Raw genomic sequence first — 17,508 nt, forward strand, 5'->3', positions numbered from 1 at the left:
TGCCTCACATCTTCACTCTAGCTCCAAAGTGTATGTAATGGATCCTAGGAGACAGGGGATATCCCTTGAAGAGATGGCTACTGACCTCTCTACGAGAGGCCCAGACAGAGGCACAGAAACGATACAACCAATGTCACCTGCTCACAAGGCCAACTACGACATCTGAAAGTGCAATTCCAATGGTATGACCAGTCAGTTGGCACCATTCAATACCCTCCTGCAAGGGTCATGGTGTTTGTGGTGGTCTGCTGCATTGTCCAAAACACAACACTCCAGAGAGATGCAGATTTTGAGGACAGTGAGGCCCTGGAACAAAATAACTCATTAGAGAGAGCGCAGGAGGTAAGAGAGAAGGGGAAATGGAGGTGGAGGGGAAAGATGCTGTACAGAGAGGCATCCCTACTGCACAATGCTGCCTTCTTCTGGGTAGAGGCCATCTGGTAACTCTATCAACAAAGCAGACTGAACCGGTGGCCAGACATCTGTTTTTCTATATGGCCTCATTATGAATGCTTGGCTTTAACAACAGAACCATTCACTCTTTGTTCTCTGGCCTCGTAATGGTTGTGTCACACAGAGACACCTGAGGGCTCCAATGCTTCTCACTGACAGTGAAGACCTATCTTGTTCAATCATTCTACTTTATTGCTCAGGAGTCATTTGATCTTTCTACCTTGTATGATTACTGATAAAATAGAATCCAATTACACCCCCGTATGAAATGATTACATTGAATAATATCATGCGCCCAGGCAGAAGAAAGTTGTCTTCTCATTCTATAGAATGGAAAAGATCTTGTGCAGTTTAGCTGGGTTGCAAGTATTGAATCTTTCCCCAAAATATGAATTTACTGTCACCATGTGCATATGGTGCAATGTGCAGAATATGTTAATGAGGGTTGAGGCAGTCACAGAAATTGGTGTTATCATCTGTATATTGTTACAAATAACTAATGGGATATTACCTATCAAATTAGCAATATTGCACGATGATGTTCAAGTAAAATTTGCCCTCTGGTTTGTTTAACAGTCACAATGGGATCAGCTATAGGATGCATACAAATTAACACTGCATTATATCATTGCTGTCCTTAATATTAATGACCCATGCTGCATATATAGCAGGCAACATGTTTAACCAAATGCCAACAATGGGCGTCATCATTTTACTGGGATTTTCTGTGATTGTTTGATGAAAGGGAAACGATATCATGTATGATTGAGGGGGAGGGTCAAAGTTGGGGCGTGGGGGAGAGGAATAAGGGACCTGGAAATAGGAGAAGCATCAGGGCCAGTGATTTCTCTGCCTGGCCCTGATTCCACCACAGCAGCTGAGACATTCCACAGCATTCTAAAACAATCCACATTCTAAATAAAACAATCCAGAACACTCTAAAAGAAAAAAGGTCCATTCACCCTATCTTCCAAAGTTATAAATCCTTAAAAGAAACAGGATCTTCTTTGCCAAAAACTAATCAGCTCTTCTTCGTGCCATACCCTACATATGTACCAAGTTTCACTGAAACCTATCCATTAATTTTTGAGATATAGGCTTGAATTTTTGTCTGTGAGTCGGGCACACAGAGTCAGGCGAATTCTCAGCTTCATGAGCCTGACCTTTAAAAATGGCTGCCTAGACATCAGTTTTTGGTTGGGGGGTGGGCTACATGAGAAGTTGGGTTGGGTGACCACAGACGTGGTGTGGAGGATGGGCTAGATGCAGGGGTGGGCTGGGCGGATGGTCTGTCTTGGGACTCGAGCACTATATCCAAAAGATTTTTTAAAAATCATAAAATATCCCTCCAGCCCTCATCCCTTACAGACTCCTCATGCCTGATCCATACCAACCTGTACCACCTCAAGACCCATAACCACCTGCCATAGCCCCTCATGCCCTCCATGCCCAGTTATACCAGTGTACCTGCCTCCACAGCCCCCTCAAACCTTCCATGCCAACTTTTGCCCCTATATGCATCATCATGACCCTCTATGCCAACTTAGTGCCAGCTATGCCAATGTATGCCCCCACCCACCATCCTTTGCCCTTACACCCACCATGCCAACTCACCCAGTATTCACTAAGATAAAAGCAAAAAACTGCGGATGCTGGAAATCCAAAACAAAAACAAAAATACCTGGAAAAACTCAGCAGGTCTAGCAGCATCTGTGGAAAGGAGCACAGTTAACGTTTCGAGTCCGAATGACCCTTCAACAGAACTAAGTAAAAATAGAATAGAGGTGAAATATAAGCTAGTTTAAGGAGGGTGGGACAAGTAGAGTTGGATAGACGGCCAGTGATAGGTGGAGATAACCAAAAGATGTCACAGACAAAAGGACAAAGAGGTGTTGAAGGTGGTGATATTATCTGAGGAATGTGCTAATTAAGGGTAGAAAGCAAGACAAGCAAGGTACAGATAGCCCTAGTGGGGTGGGGTGGGGTGAAGGAATCGAAAAAGTATTCACCATGGGCAGACCCAGGGACCCATGCAGAGATGAGATAAAGTTTTATAAAATAGAGTTCTATGTGTCTATTGCAAACTTCACTATATTTTAAAAAAACACTCACTCATAAAAACCCATTTGGACATGTACATTCCTTCAACCATAAAAAGCCTTATAACAACAAGCATTGGAATTCATAGTCCCATTTGTATCTGTTAATCAAACTGAAATGGCAGGCATCTGATTGTGATAATGGATGGTTGTAAAACTAATCATACAGCAGTAATTCAGTAATGGAAGCTCTCAGTCTTTGTCAACAGACAGAGTAAAACATCAAGCAATGATTTTTTTACACTTCAGATATTTTTTTCAACGATTTAAAATGCAGGACTTTTAAATGTCTTGACAGCTTGACAGCTCCCCTTTGACAATTCCTATTGACACATATGACAGTTTCTCTTGACGGGTCTTCTTGACAGGTCCACTTGACACTTTTGACAGCTCCTCTTGACACTTTTGCCAGGTCCGCTTAACAGGTACCCTTGACAGTTGATTTTGACAGGTCTCTGGATGCTTCCAAAGAGTTTGACAGTTAATGAGTTTATGCACTTTTTACACACATTCGTGCCTACCCTTTAACAACTCCAAAGGGTACTTTACCTCCTGAAAAAGGCACCTGACTCCCCCCCCACCCCTCAACAAGGTGTCCCAAGGGGTACCTTAGCCCTCCATGACTTTGTCTGGGACTTTTGAAGAGGGATGAGTAACCATCTCTCCAAGGGAAATACCTTGTTCCCTAGGCTCCACCGAGAGACTTTGGAGGTTGGAGTGAAGAACTGCAGCAGCCTGGGTTGTAGAGAATGAAGGAATCATGGCAACTGTCAGGAAAGTGAGTGCACTTATAGAGGAAGCTCTTGTTGTGGTCACAGACCAGCTGAATGTTGAGGGAGAAGAACCCCTTTCTGTTGATGAATCTGAGTACACAGTCGCCGGGTGCCTTGGTAGCCACATGGGCACAATCAGTGGTGTCCTGTACCTGGGGGAATCCAGCAATGGCAATGAAACCCAATACCCTCTGTCTCTGCAAGGCCGCGTCTGTTCTGAGCTGAATATACTGTCTATCTCTGGCAAATGGGCTATCAGTGACCTGGGAAATGCAGTGATATGCTGCAGTTTGTGCAATGCTACCAAAGTCTGCAGCTAATTCTTGAAAGAACCTAAAAGTAAAGCAATTCACAGCTACAGTGACTTTGACAGCTGATGGCAGAGTATGCAGAGTACCTGTGCTGCTAGGTGTGTGTCTCTGGTGAAGAGTGCACAAAGAACTGTGACCATCTGCCTGAAGAGTCGCAGTTTCCTGTGGCACTGGTTCTCGACCATCTCCAGGTAGCTCCTTCTTTGTCAGTAGGTTCTATGCTGAGGGTATGGCCTCCAACTCCTTCCAGCCCCTTTTCCCACTCCCCTGCCCTCTTGATACCTGAGGCTCCAGCTTTTCTATAGAGAGTGTTGCTCCTCAACGCCATTGGGCCCATAATCTGAGAGTCATGTCCCCATTGCCAGCTGCTGCCTTCCTTGTGGTCATTTGGTAATCCAATTGTCCTTGGCAGCCTTACCCTTTACTCATGTCCTGCGATGCCAGGGGGTGATGAGCCGAAGTACTATCTGATGCTTACTGCAAACCCTCTCTGTCTCCTGTGCTGTGCCAAAGGTACCTGTTTATCATTGGTCAAGCCCCCTATGCATCATTCACTCTGTTATGGGGCCCCAGTAATGGCTCCCTACTTTTTCAACCCATGACTGGCTCCCCACTTTGTAACTGCCTCTCTTCATCTGTTCTGCCAGCATGTGCGCCCCTGTGAAAATCACATTCCCCATTTACGAGTTCTTAATGAGTTCTTTAACCAGATTAATTGACGTTAACCAGGGATCAGTTAGGATCACAGGGCCAGCCTTCCCCTGCCGTGGTGAGCATGGCCAGTGCTGAGAATGGCATCGGGAAACTGGCATGCTGGCCACCTCCATTTTCAACCCCATGAGACGCAAAAATCCAGACCCCGTATATATGATGGACGTGTGGAAAATCATTGCACATTCTGAAGGAGTTACTTAGAAACTCTACTGGACAACTATTCTCCCCAACCATTTCACTCTCTATGGGCAAAATTTTGCTGTCAGCGAGCAGGGGCGGGGCCCACTAGCCGATGCGTAAAATGATGTGAGATGACGTTGGGCGGAACTCCTGACGTCATCCCGCCCCATTTAAATTTTCAGGAAGGCGGGCCTGCAGCAAAGTCAGCTGTCCGCCCGCCAACCTGTCAATGGCCAATTGAGGCCAGTGACAGGATCATCAAAACAATTATAGGACCTGCCCATCCAACCTTAAGGTTGGCGGGCAGGCCAGGAGCCCCGGCGGCAAATAAAGAAAACATGAAACCTCATCCACTGGTGGGATGAGGTTTTATGCAGGGTTTTAAAAATTTGAATAAAGTTAGTATGTACATTATGAACATGTCCCATCTCATGTGACATGTTAGGGAATTTATTTTTTTCTATTTTTAAAATTCTTCAGAGTGTAAGCGATCTCCCTGAGGCAGCACTTGGCCTCAGGAAGATGTGCGCTCTTTTGTGCGCATGCGCAAAAGAGCGCACTCTCACTTTTGGGGAATCCCCCCGCCTGCACAGGAAGCGCATAGCACTTCCCACCGGACGTCACGCTGGGCGGGCCTTAATTGGCCCACCCACGTAAAATGGCGGCGGGGCCCGCTTCTCCGGTGGGGATTGGCTCCCCACCCGCCGGAGATTGGGTCGGGCCCACCTGCCCAGCAGGCAGGAAATTCTGCCCTATGATTTAACACTCACTTAGAAAAGCTTATAAAGCCCTGAAGAGAAGGGTCCCTGATTTTGCGACTGCTTGTTCCAGTACTGCCTTGTACTTCCTGTAGGTGTTGGTATAGGTGGAGTACTCCTTGTTGCTTTTTTTCTGGATCATCTCAATGAGCAGGACGGAAAGCAGTTTAAAAGGAAGGAAATAAACGTATTGTCTACCTTCGTGGCTACCTTTACACAATTAAAGGACGTGCGCCAATGTCTACTCATCGTCATGACAATGTACAGTGGATTTGAACAGGGCTTCCTGGCTGGTGATTATACTAAGGTAAGAATTCTAAAAGCTTTTATGATTATAAAAATATCCACAAAGGTATTAATCTCCAGATTACTCCCAGTGTCACATACTAGTGAGTACAAAAATAGGATAGTGCAGCTGAATGAATAGCTAGAAAGACTCAGAATGAAGGGTTTTAAATTTTTGGGTATTGGGACCGGTTTTGGGGGAGGTGGGGTTTGTACAAGTCGTATCAATAGCAGCTCAAGTGGGACCAATGTCTTGACAGGGAGATTTGCTGTTGGGGAGGATTTAAACTAGTTTGGCAGTGGGTATGGGAACCTGAGCATAGATTCAGAAGGGAGAGAAACAAAACTGGAAATAGAAGGAAGAAAATTAATAAGCAAGTATGGAAGATTGAGAAATCAAAGTGAAGAAATAGATAACAGAGGAGTTTTGCAGTGATTACTCGTATATACTTCAATACAAGGAGTCAGTGAATAAGGCAGATGAGCTGAGGACACAGATAGACACTTGAAAGTGGAATATCATGGCTATTGCTGAAACATAGCCTAAGGATGAGCAGGAATGGCAACACATTTGTGATTACAGGGTTTGCTGCAAACAGGATATAGAGAGGGATAAAAATGTAGGTGGGGTTGCCATAATGGTTTTAAAAAACATTATCCCTGTGAGTATGGATGATATGATTAGAAGGAGCATCAAATGAAATCATATGGGTTAAACTGAGGAACAAAAAAAAGAGCAATCACGCTGCTGGGAGTATACTGTAGACCATGAACAGTCAGAGGGAGATGGGAGAGTAAATATGTAGGCAAATTGCTGAAAAGTGTAGAAATTACCTAATATTAACTGGGGTAAATTCATTGTAAAACATACAGAACATGCAGAATTCTTGAAGTGTATTCAGGAGAACTTTTTTAACCAGTACATAGCAAGCCTAACAAGAGGAAGGACACTTCTGAACTTCATTTTAGGGAACGAACCTGCGCAGGTGGAAAGGATATCAGTGGGAGATCATTTTTTGTGCAATTAGAAACATAGAAAAATAGAAGCAGGAGTAGGTCATTCGGCTCTTTGAGCCTGCTCCGCTATTCAATATGATCATGGCTGATCCTCTATCTCAGCGCCATACTCCCGCTCTCTTCCCCTTGACACCTTTAGAGCCTAGAAATATATCTATTTCCTTCTTAAATATATTCAGTGACTTGGCCTCCACAGCCTTCTGTGGTCGAGAGTTCCACAGGTTCACCACCCTCTGAATGAAGAAGTTTCTCCTCATCTCAGTCCTAAATGGCCTATCTCATATCCTGAGATTGAGGCCCCTTGTTCTAGACCACCCCAGCTAGAGGAAACATCATCCCTGCATCCAGTCTGTCCATCCCTGTCAGAATTTTATATGTTTCAATGAGATCCCCTCTCATTCTTCTAAACTTCAGTGAATACAGGCCTAGTCAGTCCAATCTCTCCTCATACGACAATCCTGCCATCCCAGAAATCAGTCTGGTGAACCTTCGCTGCACTCCCTTTATGACAAGTATATCCTTTCTTAGGTAAGGAGACCAAAGCTGCACACATTACTCCAGGTGTGGTCTCACCATGGCCCTGTATAGCTGCAGTAAGTCATTCTTGCTCCTGTACTCAAATCCTCTCGCAATGAAGGCCAACATACCAGTTGCCTTCTTAACTGCATGCTGCATCTGCATGATCGTAACTCAGTTAGGTTTAAATTGCAGAAAGGTCAGTTTTAACAAACTGAGATGTGACTTGGCAAAGTGGATATTCAAGAAGATCTAAAGAGAGTTCCCACAAAGAAAACGCATGAAACTCACAAATTTAGACACCTCTGAATGTCAAAAAGCATACAGAGTAGGATAAGGCAAAAAAAAAAGAAAGCTTATGTCAGATGCCAATAGTTCGGTACTGCAGAAATGATCGAATATGGAAAGTGCCGGGATGAAATTAAAAAGGATGTTAGGAAAGCAAAGAAAGGGCAAGAAAAAATAATGACAATTAAAATTAAGGAAAACCCAAAGATGTTTTATAAATACATAAAGACGAAGGGGAAACAGTAGGGCCAGTTAGTTTTAGCACCAAAAGGTAACGTGTGTGGAGGTGCAAGACATGGGCATGGTTCTCAATGAATACTTAAACCAAAACCTCGGGTCGTGACTCAACCTCTCAAACCTAATATCAAATTCAGTAATGTTATGCTCATTATTTGCAAGATGTTCTTACACCATCAGATTATTAACTAATTCTGGTTCATCCCACAGGAAGCAGAATAGGCCATTTAATGCCTTGAACCTGATCTGCCACCATTCATTGAGATTATGGCTGATCTGTTACACAACTCCATATATCTGCCTTTATCCCATATCTCTGAATACCTTTAGAAAACAAAAATCTAGCAACCTCAGGTTTAAAATGTACAATTGACCTAGCATCAATTGCCATTTGCAGAAGAGCGTTCCAACGCTCTACCAGCCTTTGAGTGTAGCAGTGTTTCCTAATTTTGCTCCTGAAAGGCCTTGCTCTAATTTTTGACTATGCCCGTTAGTCCTAAACTGTCCAATTTATGGAAATAATTCCTCTCTATCTACTCTACTTATTCCCCGTAATATCTTGAAAGCTTTGATCAAATCGCCCCTTAACCTTCTATATTCCAGGGAATATAACACAAATTGGTGCAGGGTCTCCTGTTAATTTAATCCTTGGAGTCCAGGTGTCTTTTTGGCATACCTACAATGCACTCCCTCCAAGGCTAATGTATCCCTCCTAAGATGCAATGTCGAGAACTGTTTAAAGTTCTCCAGGGGCGCCTGACACACATGAGCGTGAAATAGCGTGTGATGATGTGGGGCAAGCGTCCCGACATACTTGCGCACTCGCACGATATTTCTGTCAGCGGGGACGTGCAAGAGTCAGCAGCGCGCCCGCCAACAATTAAGAGGGCTATTAAGCTCATTAATCAATTAATTAAATTGAATTTTTCGCTGCCCGTCCAACCTTGCCTTCCCAGGCAGCCTTTGCATTTTTTGCGAAACCTCACTCATGGGTGGGATGAGGTTTCCAACAATGACTGAGAAAGCAATGAAAAATTTTTAAATTCATTTTTCACATGTGAAAGTTCATGTGGCAGAGTCACATGTTGGGACATGTTTTCCTTATTTTTCGAATCTTTAGTTCTCATTTCAAAAATTTTCAGCTCCCTGAGGCAGCTCTGTGCCTTCAGGGAGCTTTCAGTGAGCGCACGCCAATGCATGTGCAAACTTCAGTGCTCATGCTGCTCCTGCCCCCACCCCAGCACTGCTGAGGCTACCAGCACGTGTTTCATGCTGGCTGGCCGTTAACTGGCCGGCCATCATGAAATCGCGGTTGGGGCCCGATCGTGGGCAACGGACTGTTTCGCGGATGGTCCCGGGCCCACCCGCCACGCCCACCAGACGAGGGGAAAATCCTCCCCAAGGTGTGGTCTAACCAGGCTTGTGTAGCTGAAGCATGATTTCAACTCTCTGGTATTCTAGTCTGCTAGATATGAAGGCCAGCATTCCACTAACCTTTTTGATTATTTTCTTTATCGGTTCATGGCATTTCAACGACCAATGATATCTGGGCCGAGAAGTCTCTTTGGACCTCCACTGTTTCTAGATTTTCACAATTTAGAAAGTACCTTGTTCTCTACTTTTTAGGTTCAAAGCGGATGATCTCTCATTTACCTACATTGAAAACAATTTGTCTCACTTCAGCTGATTGCATCCTTTCTAGCCCCTACATGATCAGCGACCTTGCCTCCCCAAGCCCCAATCTGCAGCCCATGATCACTGCTGGCTGCCTTCTCGATCCACAGCCTATAATCATGGCCAATACCCCAGAAGCCCACCTACTGCCCATGATCACTGCTGACACCTGCTTCCCATGATCTGCAGCCATGATCATGGCCACCTCTGCACAAGCTCCCAGTCTGCAACCCATGATAACTGCCAATTTCTGATTATCTCATCATTAGCTTATTGCTGTTTGTGGGACTTTGCTGTGCATAAATTGGTTGCTTTGTTTCCTATATTACAACAGTGATTACACTTAAAAATACTTCATTGGCTGTAAAGTGATTTGAGATGTCCTAAGGTTGTGAAAGATGCTATGTTAGCACCCCTGAAGTGGGTATAGGTAACAATGAAAGTTTACGTTTGTTTGGGTTTCTGGGATTTTTCATTTCATTCACAGCACTGTCTGTTTCAAGGGGCTCAGGAGATGCAGATGTGCTTGCCCCCTGCTAATTCTCTGCTGCTGTCTCCTATTGTGTGTGACCTTGTCCTGTAAGAGAGAGAGGAGTGTCAGTAAGTATGTGCAATGTGTTTGTGTAATGTGCCATAGCTGATCAGCTGGCAATATATGGAAGCTGTAAGATGTGGGTGTGAGGTTTGCAGCAATGGTAAGAGTGTGAGAGTTAAGTGGAGCATCTAAATGTTAAGCATGAGTCCTGATTGCTAGAGTTTGCTGCTGGGTGAATAAAGGGGTGTGATGCATTGAGCAGTGTGGGAGGTTATTGATGTGGGGTGGGGAATGAGGGGAAGATATGGCATTTTAAGAGGTGTTCACTGACCTTCACCACTCACATGAGATCAATGAACTTTTTATGGCACTTCAGCCAGATCCTCGGAACCAGACTCCTTGTATTGCCTCTATGGCTACCTTCTACTATTCCCTTCATAGTGTATGCCTTGAAGTGCTCCCCCACCCCCCCCCCCCCCCCCCCACACACTTGTGGAAACAAGACCTCTTTCTTCCTTGCCATCTTCTTGGCTAAGGCCTCCAATGCCACATCAGAGAACTTGGAAACCATCTCTCTCTGACCTTTTACTCCATTGGAGTGCTTACTCCTCCCTGAACACACAATTTCAAATGATTCTACCAGCTGCTATAGCCAGAATGCACTTCTTCTTCAGATTTGCAGGCTGCCTTTAAGAAATGCAGGCTAGCTGAAACTCATGCTAATCACGCACACACTGGTTACTGTGCCAAGTGTTTCACACTGGGCTGTACAGTACAATGATTGTGAGAGCAGGCAGTATGATGTTTGCGGTGACGCTTGCATTACCTTGACCAGATGCAGAGTAGTCACGCATCACAATCCCCTCACCCAAAAACCAACACTATCAAATTTTTAGCCCTGGGGATGAAGCTAGTGGATTTATTACAAGTCAAAAAAGGTAATAGAGAAAATAATGGGACTTAAGATATTCAAGTCTCATGGATCTGATGGTTTTAACTCTGGAATATTAAAAAGAAAACAGGTGAATAAATTGAAGATGTGTTAAGCCATAATTTTCCAAAACACTCTACATTTGAGAATTGGAAGATTGCAAGTGCAACTTTATTATTTAAGAAGTGAAGGAGGGATAAATTAGGTTGCTACAGACCTGTCAGTTCAACATCAGTTGTAGGGAAGTTTTTAGAATCTATTATCAAAGACAGATTATGATCTGATCAGAGTCAGCATGAACTTGTGAATGAGTCTGGCTAGCATAGTTGAATTTTTTGAGGAGGTCACTAGCATGGTGGATAGTTGAGTACCTATGGGTGTTATGACCAGGTGAGAAGGAATGAACTGGCTGCCCTCTATTCTACCTCCTTGGTTGGTCACAACAAAAATTCAAGTTTCTTTTTTTTCCAGGATATGCCTTTTTCCAAATCAGAATGCATTTTATTATTTAAGCTGTGAGCAATAAGGAGCCAATCAAACAAGGTTTTCTTGAGTTGAATAAAGAACAAGTTTATTAACCCCAAAACATAAGAAAAATAATAAAAAGGTGATATCAAGCATTTGGCCCTCATTCAGTCAATAGGGCCCACGCATACAAACATCGAACCTAAGAACAAGGAGCAGGAGTAGGCCATTCAGCCCCTCGAGCCTGCTCTGCCATTTATTAAAATCATGGCTGATCTGGTAGTAACCTCAAATCTGCATCCCACCTACCGCTGATAACGTATCACCCTCTTGCTTCCCAAGAATCTATCCGCCTCTGCCTTAAAAATATTCAAAGACTCTGCTTCCACCACCTTTTCAGGAAGAGAGTTACAAAGACTCACGATCCTCTGGGAGAAAAAAATTCTCCTCATCTGTTTTAAATAAGTGACCTCTTATTTTTTAAACAGTGACCTCTAGTTCTAGATTTTTCCACAAGAGGAAACATCCCCTCCATATCAACCCTGTCAAGACCCCTCAGGATCTTATATGGTTCAATCAAGTTGCCTCTTACTCTTCTAAACTCTTGTGGATACAAGCCTAGCCTGTCCAACCTTTCCTCATAAGAAACCCATCCATTCCAGGTATTAGCCTGGTAAAAGCAAAATACTGTGGATGCTGGAAATCTGAAACAAAAACAAAAACTGCTGGAAAAACTCAGCAGGTCTGACAGCATCTGTGGAGAGGAAGACAGAGTTAACGTTTCGAATCCGTATGACTCTTCATCAGAGTTTTGATGAAGAGTCATACAAACTCAAAGCGTTAACTCTGTCTTCCTCTCCACAGATGCTGTCAGACCTGCTGAGTTTTTCCAGCAGTTTTTATTGTATTAGCCTGGTAAACCTTCTCTGAACTGCTTCCTTAAATAAGGTGACCAATACTGTATACAGTACTCCAAATGTGGTCTCAAAAGTGCCCTGTACAACTGAAGCATAACCTCCCTACTTTTATATTCAATTCCCTTCACAATAAATGATAAAATTCTATTAACTTTCCCAATTACTTGCTGTATTTGCATACTAGCCTTTTGTGATTCATACACTAGGATACCCAGATCCCTTTTCATCTCAGAGCTCTGCAATCTCTCACCATTTAGATAATATGCTTCTCTTTTTTTCTTCCTGCTGAAATGGGCAATTTCACATTTTCCCACACCATACACCATCTGCCAGCTCTTTGCCCACTTACTTCACCTATCTATATCTGTTTGTAGCCTCCTTATGTCCTCTTCGCAACTTACTTTCCTACCTGTCTTTGTGTCATCAGCAAATTTGGCAACCAACCCTTCAACCCCTTCATCTAAGTCATTTATATAAATTGTAAACAGTTGAGGTCCCAGCACTGATCCCTGTGGCACCTCTCGTTACATCTTGCCAACCTGAAAAAGACCCATTTATGCCTACTCTCTGCTTCCTGTTAGCCAGCCAATCTTTTATCCATGCCAATATGTTACCCCCTATACCATGAGCTTTTATTTTCCACAATAACTTTTGATGTGGCACATTATCAAATGCCTTCTGGAAATCTAAGTACAGTACATCCACTGGTTCCCCTTCATCCACTGCGCATGTTACTTCCTCAAAGAACTCCAATAAGTTAGAGTTTCACAAAACCATGTTGACATACAGACATAGGTATCAGAAATAAGGGAAATTAGAGTTCAATAAAAAAAGTAAAAGAATATATGATTATGTGCCCTTTGATTGTCATTGAGGCATCAATTTTAAATGCTGTGGCCAATTAAAGTTAGCTGGTTTCTTGAATGTGGTCAGATGTAGAAGATGTTGCAATTATTACAAGATCTCAGTTCGCTGGTAGGTTTCTTGTAGAGTTTACTTCTGAAACCCGGTGACACTGTTATTCCAGAAGAGAAAGGGAGGGAGAAAGCAAACAGCCTCAGCTTGTTTCCTTTGTTGAAAACTTTCTGGACACTGCCTGTGTCACTTGCAATTTCTCTCTAATGGCTGGCAGCCTTGCCTTGAAATACTTCACCCATTGTGTATTTCCAAGAGGTTTTGGGTGTGTCTGTCTGTGGTAGTCATCGTTTCAATATCCAGTACTTTGCATTTTTAATGTCTCTTCATTAGACAGTACGAGTTTTGATGGATATCTCGATTATAGGAAATGCCTTTCTCTCCACACTCCTCTGAGGGTGGTTTGTTCGTTTCTCACGTTCACCATGGAATGTGGCCTTGCATTTTTAAGCAGTTTGCTTTGGCTCAGTTCAATTTGAAAAGTTCCAGGCAGTTGAAAGTTGAAAAATTATATTTTCAAAAATAAAGGGGCATAGCCTCGTTACAATGTTGTCTATATGGTCTTCCAAAATGAATTTTATAAGGTTCTGATCAGGATCAAAGCCATGGAGGTAACTTTGTGACATGGGTTGGTAATTGATTAGGAAGTAGGAAACAAAAGTAGGGCTAAAGAGAGTGTTTTCTGATTGACACGACGTGACAATATATAGACATAACAGATACTCATACTCTTTATTTTCTACCCACAGGCATATGTCACTTGTACGATTGGAATACAATTTGTTGGTTATGTCATGATTTGCTTTGGTGCTTCAAATTCCATTTTCTCTATGATTTTTGGAAGGATGTCAAGATATACTGGACGAATGCCATTGTTCGCCTTTGGTGAGTTAAGTTGGATTTTTTACCTTAAAGATGCCAAAACTCAAAGGAATGTTTGAGTCTGCTTTATAGAGCACGTCAAATGTCTCCAGCAAAAAAGATCAAGGTAAGCTAAAAAACAAATGGCAAAGCTACCAAATGGTTACTTTTAGCTATTGAACTTATCCTACAACTCTCTAATCTAGAAATTCCATCATGCCCCAAAAGAGCATGCTAGAGGCAGGGCCGCTTTGCATAAATAAGTCTGTTCAAATGGTTGAAGCAGCATATTAAAATCATAGTGAAGTGAAGGCAAGACTGAAGGACTATAATCAGATGGTGGTAGGATGGGTGGTGGCAATAAGGTTTGTTGGACTGTTGATATATTGGAGACAAGAGGAATGATCCAGGTGATGCACTCTTTAGTAAGCTGTCCTTTGGCAGGTGAGGCACTGGTGGTTGATGTGATTCCTGCTTTTGCTACCCTTCATGATGCTCCTGCTGCTGGACTTCTTTCTGCCCAGGTGGTGGTAAAGGCTGATCCCTCAAGGTAGCAAAGTTATGGAACATGCCTCCTCCTTCCTCTTTGTCCAGATATTTTTTCTCCTATCTTCTTCATCCTCAAGCCCCAAAGGCAACACTATAAGACCTTAGAAAAATAGAAATGAGGTGAAATATAAGCTGGTTGAGGGGGGTGGGACAGGTAGAGCTGGATAGAGGGCCAGTGATAGGTGGAGGCAAAGAAGAGATTGCCAAAGATGTCATAGACAAAAGGACAAAGGGGTGTTGACGGTGGTGAAATTAGCTGAGGAATGTGCTAATTATGACATTAAGGGTAGAAAGCAGGACGAGCAAGGTACAGATAGCCCTAGTGGGTGGGGTAGGGGGAAGGGATTGAAATAGGCTAAAAGGTAGAGATAAAACAATGGATGGAAATACATTTAAAAATAATGGAAATAGGTAGGAAAAGAAAAATATATATTAAAAAATATATATAATAAATAAATAAATAAAATTATAAATTATTGGAAAAGGGGGGATCGGAAAGAGGGTGGGGATGGAGGAGAGAGTTCATGATCTGAAGTTGTTGAACTCAATATTAAGTCCAGAAGGCTGTAAAGTGCCTAGTCGGAAGATGAGGTGCTGTTCCTCCAGTTTGCATTGAGCTTCACTGGAACATTGCAGCAGGCCAAGGACGGACATGTGGGCATGAGAGCAGGGTGGTGTGTTGAAATGGCAAGCGACATTTTAGCCTATTTTGATCCCTTCCCCCCACCCCACCCCCACTAGGGCTATCTGTCACTTGCTTGTCCTGCTTTCTACCCTTAATGTCACCATTTGCACATTCCTCAGCTAATATCACCACCGTCAACACCCCTTTGTCCTTTTGTCTATGACATCTTTGGCAATCTCTTCTTTGCCTCCACCTATCACTGGCCCTCAAACCAGTTCTACCTGTCCCACCCCCCTCAACCAGCTTATATTTCACCTCATTTCTATATTTCTTAGTTCTGATGATGAGTCATACGGACTCGAAACGTTAACTGTGTTCCTCTCCACAGAGGAACGTTATCTTGACTCCCTTCTCTCTCCCCTTGTCCAGTCCCTTCCCACCTACATCCATGATTCCTCTGACACCTTACGTCACATCAACAATTTCCAGTTCCCTGGCCCCAACCGCTTCCTCTTCACCATGGATGTCCAATCCCTCTACACCTCCATCCCCCACCAGGATGGTCTGAGGGCCCTTAGCTTCTTCCTTGAACAGAGGCCCCAACAATCCCCATCCACCACTACTCTCCTCCGTTTGGCTGAACTTGTTCTCACACTGAACAATTTCTCCTTTAACTCCTCTCACTTCCTCCAAATAAAAGGTGTGGCTATGGGTACCCGCATGGGCCCCAGCTATGCCTGTCTCTTTATGGGGTATGTGGAACATTCCTTGTTCCAGTCCTACTCCGGCCCCCTCCCACAACTCTTTCTCTGGTACATCGATGATTACTTCGGTGCTGCTTCATGCTCTCGTCGGGACCTGGAAAAATTTATTAATTTTGCTTCCAATCTCCACCCCTCCATCATCTTCACATGGTCCATCCCTGACACTTCTCTTCCCTTCCTTGACCTCTCTGTCTCAATTTCTGATGATAGACTGTCCACCAATATCCATTACAAGCCTACCGACTCCCACAGCTACCTCGACTACAGCTCCTCACACCCCGCTTCCTGTAAAGACTCCATCCCATTCTCTCAGTTCCTTCGCCTCCGTCGCATCTGTTCTGATGACGCTACCTTCAAAAACAGCTCCTCTGACATGTCCTACTTCTTCCTTAACCGAGGTTTTCCATCCACGGTCGTTGACAGGGCCCTCAACCGTGTCCAGCCCATATCCCGCGCATCCTCCCTCACGCCTTCTCCTCCTTCCCAGAAACATGATAGGGTCCCCCTTGTCCTCACTTATCACCCCACCAGCCTCCGCATTCAAAGGATCATCCTCCGCCATTTCCGCCAACTCCAGCATGATGCCACCACCAAACACATCTTCCCTTCACCCCCCTTGACGGCATTCCGTAGGGATCGTTCCCTCCGGGACACCCTGGTCCACTCCTCCATCACCCCCTACTCCTCAACCCCCACTTATGGCACCTCCCCATGCCCACGCAGAAGATGCAACACCTGCTCCTTCACTTCCTCTCTCCTCACCGTCCAAGGGCCCAAACACTCCTTTCAAGTGAAGCAGCATTTCACTTGCATTTCCCCTAACTTAGTCTACTGCATTCGTTGCTCCCAATGCGGTCTCCTCTACATTGGAGAGACCAAACGCAAACTGGGCGACCGTTTTGCGGAACACCTGCGGTCTGTCCGCAAGAAAGACCCAAACCTCCCTGTCGCTTGCCATTTTAACACTCCACCCTGTTCTCTTGCCCACATGTCTGTCCTTGGCTTGCTGCATTGTTCCAGTGAAGCCCAACGCAAACTGGAGGAACAGCACCTCATCTTCCGACTAGGCACTTTACAGCCTTCTGGGCTGAATATTGAATTCAACAACTTTAGATCTTAAACCCCCCTCCCCCCATCCCCACCCCGTTTCTTTTCCCCCCCCACCCGCCTTTTTTTTCAATAATTTATATAGATTCTTCTTTCCCCACCTATTTCCATTATTTTTAAATCTAAAACTAAAACCTTTAGTCTTTCCACCCCACCCCCACTAGAGCTGTACTTTGAATATCTTGTCTTGCATTCTTAATTAGCACTTTTCTCAGACAAAGACCACCACCTTCAACACCTCTTTGACCCTTTTGTCTCTGACATCTTTTGATTATCTGCTCACACCACACCCTCAATGTGTCTCTTCCCCCCCACCCACCTTAAACCAATTTATATTTCTCCCTTGTTGAAACTATGCTTCAGTTCTGCTGAAGGGCCATGAGGGCTCGAAACGTTGACTGATTTCTTCTCCGCCGATGCTGCCAGACTTGCTGAGTTTTTCCAGGTAATTCTGTTTTTATCCTCTCCACAGATGCTGTCAGACCTACTGAGTTTTTGCAGCTATTTTTGTTTTTCTTTCAGATTTCCAGCATA

The 17,508-nt window shown here is 44.0% G+C and overlaps 1 protein-coding gene across 2 annotated transcripts in view; it reads left to right on the top strand.

Moving 5' to 3' along the window:
- unc93a (unc-93 homolog A) overlaps positions 1–17,508 on the top strand; it is a 119,971-nt gene that overhangs the window by 61,480 nt on the left and 40,983 nt on the right. For both annotated transcript variants that reach the window (XM_078556754.1, XM_078556755.1), the window contains exons 5-6: positions 5,384–5,595; positions 13,818–13,953. In XM_078556754.1, coding sequence (XP_078412880.1) covers positions 5,384–5,595; positions 13,818–13,953 — 348 coding nt within the window. The remainder of the gene's footprint in view (positions 1–5,383; positions 5,596–13,817; positions 13,954–17,508) is intronic.

This window comes from Cetorhinus maximus, chromosome 14 (genome assembly GCF_964194155.1).
Source record: "Cetorhinus maximus chromosome 14, sCetMax3.hap1.1, whole genome shotgun sequence".
Taxonomy (NCBI): domain Eukaryota; kingdom Metazoa; phylum Chordata; class Chondrichthyes; order Lamniformes; family Cetorhinidae; genus Cetorhinus; species Cetorhinus maximus.